At 40.9% G+C, this 6,928-nt stretch overlaps 1 protein-coding gene and 1 pseudogene across 2 annotated transcripts; both read left to right on the top strand.

Moving 5' to 3' along the window:
• Positions 1 to 6: 6 nt before the first annotated feature.
• Positions 7 to 2,861, top strand: LOC116547563 (annotated as a pseudogene). The gene has a single exon (XR_004267092.1). The product of XR_004267092.1 is annotated as a protocadherin alpha-8 pseudogene (transcript).
• A 2,870-nt stretch (positions 2,862 to 5,731) lies between these two features.
• LOC116547564 (protocadherin alpha-9-like) lies at positions 5,732 to 6,923 on the top strand (the record flags this gene model as incomplete). The annotated part of the gene is made up of 1 exon (XM_032273484.1): positions 5,732 to 6,923. A coding segment is annotated over exon 1 (762 nt), but the record flags the coding sequence as incomplete, so codon positions are not given.
• Positions 6,924 to 6,928: the final 5 nt, after the last annotated feature.

The raw sequence follows: 6,928 nt of genomic DNA, 5'->3' as shown, positions 1-6,928 counted from the left end.
TCCCTGAGATAGCACTGACTTCCTTATCCTTGCCGGTACGTGAAGACGCTCAATTTGGTACTGTCATCGCCCTAATAAGCGTGAACGACCTCGATTCAGGTGCCAACGGGCAGGTGACCTGCTCCCTGACACCCCACGTCCCCTTCAAGCTGGTGTCCACCTTCAAGAATTACTACTCATTGGTGCTGGACAGCGCCCTGGACCGGGAGACAGTGTCGATGTATGAGCTGGTGGTGACCGCGCGGGACGGGGGCTCCCCTTCGCTGTGGGCCACGGCCAGCGTGTCCGTGGAGGTGGCCGACGTGAACGACAACGCGCCGGTGTTCGCGCAGCCCGAGTACACGGTGTTCGTGAAAGAGAACAACCCGCCGGGCTGCCACATCTTCACGGTGTCGGCGAAGGACGCGGACGCGCAGGAGAATGCGCTGGTGTCCTACTCGCTGGTGGAGCGGCGGGTGGGCGATCGCGCGCTGTCGAGCTACGTGTCGGTGCACGCGGAGAGCGGCAAGGTGTACGTGCTGCAGCCGCTGGACCACGAGGAGCTGGAGCTGCTGCAGTTCCAGGTGAGCGCACATGACGCGGGCGTGCCGCCTCTGGGCAGCAACGTGACGCTGCAGATGTTCGTGCTGGACGAGAACGATAACGCGCCGGCTCTGCTGGCGCCTCGAGTGGGTGGTACCGGCGGCGCAGTGAGCGAGCTGGTGCCGCGGTCGGTGGGTGAGGGTCATGTGGTGGCGAAGGTGCGCGCAGTGGACGCCGACTCAGGCTACAACGCGTGGCTTTCTTATGAGCTGCAGCCAGCGGCAAGCAGCGCGCGCATCCCGTTTCGCGTGGGGATGTACACTGGCGAAATCAGCACGACTCGTGTCCTGGACGAAGCGGACTCTCCGCGCCACCGCCTGCTGGTGTTGGTGAAGGATCACGGTGAGCCGGCGCTGACCGCCACGGCCACGGTGCTGGTGTCGCTGGTGGAGAGCAGCCAGGCTCCAAAGGCGTCGTCCAGGGCATTGGCTGGCGCTGTGGGTCCCGAAGCTGCGCTGGTGGATGTCAACGTGTACCTGATCATCGCCATCTGCGCTGTGTCCAGCCTGCTGGTGCTCACGCTGCTGCTATACACTGCGTTGCGGTGCTCAGCGCCGCCCATCGAGGGCGCGGGCCCACCGGGCAAGCCCACTCTCGTGTGCTCCAGTGCGGTGGGGAGCTGGTCGTACTCGCAGCAAAGGCGGCAGAGGGCGTGCTCTGGGGAGGAGGCACCCAAGACGGACCTCATGGCCTTCAGCCCCAGCCTTCCTCCTGATCTGGGGTCAGTCGATGTAGGCGAACAGCAAGGTTTAAATGTTGCTCATGGCCTCAAAGTAAGTCCATTTAAATTTAGAACTTATAAATTCTATTCGTGGAAATTGTAAGGACTTTAAAAGTATTTCATATTTATTTTTCTCCGTATTTCATAGTGAAAATTTAAACATTGTTTCAGTTTTTAGAAACCTTTTATAATTAATAGAATTTTTCAGTGACATAATACAGTATTAATCATTCTCTACAAGTTGCATCTATCTCGAAACTCAAGTTATGATTGGATAATTTTTTTTTTTACTGAATATTTATTTTGGCCTGCCTTACAGCGGTCTTTTCTGAACAATACTCTAATGAGGTCCAGTATATTTGGATCTTTGGTGAGCATATTCCCCCAAAGTTGTCCTTATGCACTGAACTCTTAATCTTACTCTATATGCTGTACTTTGAAATTTATGTTTTAAATATTATGTTGTTCTTATATTTACTTTTATTCACTTTAATATCTCAGTTTATTCATCTTATTATCTGACTTTTTAGTGTCTGGCAGTCGCAAATATTTTTTGTGTCGCACTATTGCCATTTTAGGCAGTGTAGTGATAAAATATAGAATAATAGTGGTTTTCAAAATTTGATATTTTCTATTCTTCCTAATTTTATTATAAACTAGCTAAAAAGCAAAATCAAAGAAGGAGCAGATTTGTAATGCTTCTTTTAATTAATTGTTATTTAGACCATTTTACTATTTGGAGACATGTTTTTCATTCTACATGAATTTTTACAGTCGTGTTGTCAACAACTTAACAGTTTTTTGAGCCTTTATGTTGAGAAAATGATGACTTTAGTCTGGGAAGTATCGTCTAAACTCTAATAATTCAATTCATTGTTGGCGAGTTGGAATATTACCAGTAATATTTCACATTAAAGTAATATTTGATATATGACTTAAAAAATATTTTCATGAGAAAAACTATACATGGTAATTCCATTCTTGCAAACTAGTCATATAATTTATAAATCTTTATTATACAGAATATTTGGGATTGTCATGGCCCATTAGTTCATGTAAAAACATTTAGCATTATAGGACAAATCTTTGAAAAATCCAAGATACTTTACTTTGGCGTCTTTCAACCTTTTCTTTCTTTTTGTTCTTCTTGTCTTTTTGCCTTTGCTTCTTGTGACTGTTTGACTTGCGTTGATATTAAATACCCATTAGACTGAGCATATTGCTTTGGAGGGGATGGTGGAACTTGATGGAAGGGAATGAAGGATTTCTGGGACTCTGAATTCTTATAGTTTGTTATCAGTGTCGTTTTAAACTTTTTAATCACTTATGAACCAGTAATGTAATCATTTATGAGCATATTTTATCCCCCTTGTCCAAGTGAAGGTAGCCTCAAAGCAGAATTATTTTGTAGTTGATTTTACAGTTCTCCTAATGCCTGTCCATGCTTAGCATTTTATTTGACTGTTAGAGCACATTATATAACAACAAATTGTTTACATTTTAGTCCTTTAAGGACTTAAAAAATTATGCTTGCCGGGCATAGTGGCTCACGCCTGTAACCCCAGCACTTTGGGAAAGTGAGGTGGGAGGATCACCTGAGGTCGGCAGTTCAAGACCAGCATGACCAACACGGTGAAACCCTGTCTCTACTAAAAATACAAAATTAGCAGGGCATGGTGGCACATGCCTGTAATCCCAGTTACTCAGGAAGCTGAGGCAGGAGAATTGCTTGAACCTGGGAGGTGGAGGTCATGGTGAGTGCAATCACGCCATTGTACTCCAGCCTGGGCAACAGGAGTGAAACTCTATCTTAAAAAACAAAAACAAAAACAAAAACAAAAAGCTTATATTTATTATTTTGTTTGAATAGCGTGTGTAGTTTTTCCTTTGTGAAAGTAATATTTCCTATTCTGTCTATGTCTACCTGGTTCTCAGGTATTACTTTAATTACTGAAATCTCCTAAACACTTAATTGACTTTTATAAAATATCATAAATAGGAGGATTCTTCCCACCACCTAGCACTGTATTTGGCAACTTCTCATTTAGTTCTGTGTATCCTCAACTCTCTACTTGATATTTGAATTAGGGGTTGTGCTTTCAAAGTGAGGCAGTCTAAACCTATTTCTTGTACATTAATACTTTTCACTATTCTAATTATGATGATACTTTTGGCTATTAAGTATTTCTGAAATGGAAATGTGTCAGAAGTTAGTTATTAAGGACTGTGGATTCTGAAGCTCTCTAAATCAAGTCGTCCTTTTACCAATTTTTGTATGTGTAGCCTTTGGTGAAGGATTTGTTATTCAGTTCCTTGGCTTTATATGTTTGCATGATAAATGTGAATTCTTCTGCATACATTTGTTTTGTATCAAGTAATTTAATAGCTGTAAATTATTAATATTAAATTCTGGCAAGTGATAGGTATATAATAAAATTTAGTCATTATCATTCTGAAGAGAAAAAAAAAGTTAGTGATTGCAAAAGGGAAACCTAAAATGTCAGAAAGTCATTATGGCCTTCCATATTAATCTTATTTTATGTAAAAATTATATTTTATAAAGTCATTTTTAGATTAACCTAGGATGAGTCAATACTTTGAATGTTGTGTGGTAGAATGAAAAAAATCTGAAAGTTATTATGGGTTTAGGAAAGTCAAGTTAACACCATCTATGTGGGAAAAAAAAGGTTTTTCGAAAAGTTAAAGTCTTTGCAAGGAATATGTAGACTATCTTACATTGATAGTTGTGTGTTTCCCATATTTAAAAGTTGCCTGAGATCCTCCAGAGGGCTGAGTAGGTGTTTGAGATCTTTGTATGTTTCTTTCCATTAATAGTATTTTTCTTAAAATGTGATACACAATGTTTTGATAATGATTTAAAGTCAATTTATGTTGTAGTTCTATGAATTAAGTAAACCATTTATATGGAGTGTTATAGAATAGCATTTTATTTTTATTTTTTTTGGGGGGGACAGAGCCTCACTCTGTTGCTCAGGCTGGAGTGCAGTGGTGCAATCTCAGCTCACTGCAACCTCCGCCTCCTGTGTTCAAGCAATTAACCTCTCTCAGTCTCCCAAGTAGCTGGGATTATAGGTGCCCACCACCATACCCAGCTAATTTTTTGTAGTTTTAATAAAGACTGGGTTTCACCATCTTAGCCAGGATAGTCTCGATCTCCTAGACTTGTGATTTGCCTACCTCAGCCTCCTAAAGTGCTGGGATTACAGACATGAGCCACCAAACCTGGCTAGAATAGCCTTTTAAAATGCTTTCTTAGCAAGTAGAGAAGACTGTAGTAACCAGTCTTCATTAAACATTAAATAGGATCCTTACAGATCTCTAATAAAATGTCATGATGTCAGGAATTATTACTGAGACCCAGCCTCTGGCTTTAAAATTTGAGGTCAAATAAAGAATATGAGTCACACAATGCAAGGCACAATAATGTAACAAGTATAAAAGAGGTAAATCATAGTGGGGTTGAAGTTGAAAGACAATCATTTCCTATTTGAATTTTTAAAGAAATAATTGAAGAGGCAAGGTGTATTTTCAGTGGTTTTTAAATGAGTAAGTTTCCCCCTGGGAGAATATTGATAATAATAGACATTTCTTGGAAGAAGAAAATATAAGCAAAATTGAAGACACAGAAAAGTATATATGTGACTGGAAATATAGGAAAGTCCACTTTGGTTAAAACATACAGTCTGCAGAGAATGAAGGTAGAAAAAACAATGTAAGAAGATCTCTTGATTTCTGAACAATAGACTAATGACCCTGAGTGATTAAGGAATTTGACTATTAAACTACTTTGAGCAAAATAATTTACGGCTTTTTAAAGAAGGCTGAATGGGAAGACAAAATGAGAAGCTACTGCAGTAATCAAGGACAGAAGCAACTATTAAAAGCACCTCTTAGGTTGTTATCAGTGGAAATATGAAACAAAAGATAAATATGCAAAAACATCAATGGCACAATAAACTGTCACGATTTTTCCTTTAGGCTTGATATACACTAAAATCTAGATTTAATTAATCTACTTGCCCGTTGGAATAAGATAGTAAAACTTGCAAAATAACTTTCTAGAACCTAAGCAGGAAAAGAATCCCAAGAAATTGTCCTGAGTACTAAGAATGAGCAATAATGAAATTAAAATATATTATATAAAATATGTTTGTATTATATTATATGTTAATATGATACAAACTGTATTGGAGATTACAAAGAAGAGATTATTCATAAATAATAAAGCTTGGAAAGAAAGCAACACATTTCTGGAAACAGATTATATAAACATAACAAAAGAGAAAAATGTATTTTCTCCGCACACAATGCAAGACCTTAAAGTCAATTCTCACTTTTCTTAAAATATTTTCTACCATTTCAAATCATAGAATTACTCAAGAAAACTACCTCAGTTGGTTCGTCCTTTTTCTTGATTCTTTTTTTGAACATGGCCTAGTTTATTTTTCATCAGTAGATTTCTGGGCTCCTATATTCACTAGAGATTGCAGCTCCTAGATTTCTCTTACTTCAGAATCCATTTTGAGACATATGGGAGCCTCTGAATTCCAGAACAAAAGAATTTTGTAATTTAAAATTTGTGATTGCTCAATGGAATTATTTTAATTGTTATTCCATTTCTGTAGTTATTTAAAACTTACATGGAGAATTTTCTCAGAAATGAAAGAACCACAAGCATACTAAACTTTTAGAGGCAATCAGTCTGCTAAGAAGAGAAACGGGATCTTCTGTTTCAACAGTGATTACTTAAGAAGAAATTAAGAGAATGAAATAAGTTTCGCAGAATAATTATAAAATTTTTATTCATGAAATATGTACTTACATTTTGGGCCACGTGATGTCACTCTTTGCCGCGATGTTCTCTCTGAATCCAGACAAATACAGCCCTTTTCCCAGGGAAAGAGACTCCATTCTTTTTCACTCTCTCTGTGCTGAACAATGGCGAACACAGCAGAATGGGACTGACGAAATCAGCCGATTTTTCCTAATTTGGAGGCAATTTTCACCAATTAGAAAAGACCGAGTATTTGAAATGTTGTACTCAAGTCGAGGAGACCCAGAGGCTCCGCATCTACTGCTCTCGCTTACGATCCTCGCGATCTGGAAGGTGGGGAGCGGCCAGGTTCACTACTCCGTCCTGGAGGAAGCCAAACACGGCACCTTCGTGGGCCGCATCGCGCAGGACCTGGGGCTGGAGCTGGAGGAGCTGGTGCCGCGCCTGTTCCAGTTGGATTCCAAGGGCCGCGGGGACCTTCTGGAGGTAAATCTGCAGAATGGCATTTTGTTTGTGAATTCTCGGATCGACCGCGAGGAGCTGTGCGGGCGGAGCGCGGAGTGTAGCATCCACCTGGAGGTGATCGTGGACAGGCCACTGCAGGTTTTCCATGTGGACGTGGAGGTGAGGGACATTAACGACAACCCGCCCTTGTTCCCAGCGACACAAAAGAATCTGATCATCGCGGAATCCAGGCCGATTGACTCTCGGTTTCCACTAGAGGGCGCGTCCGACGCAGATATCGGGGAGAACGCCCTGCTCTCTTACAGACTGAGCCCCAATGAATATTTCTCTCTGGACGTGCCAACCAGCAACCAGCAGGTAAAACC

Source organism: Sapajus apella, unplaced genomic scaffold (assembly GCF_009761245.1).
Source record: "Sapajus apella isolate SASKATOON/1434 unplaced genomic scaffold, GSC_monkey_1.0 scaffold3603, whole genome shotgun sequence".
Classification (NCBI taxonomy): domain Eukaryota; kingdom Metazoa; phylum Chordata; class Mammalia; order Primates; family Cebidae; genus Sapajus; species Sapajus apella.
This window is presented reverse-complemented; position numbering and strand designations above follow the sequence as displayed.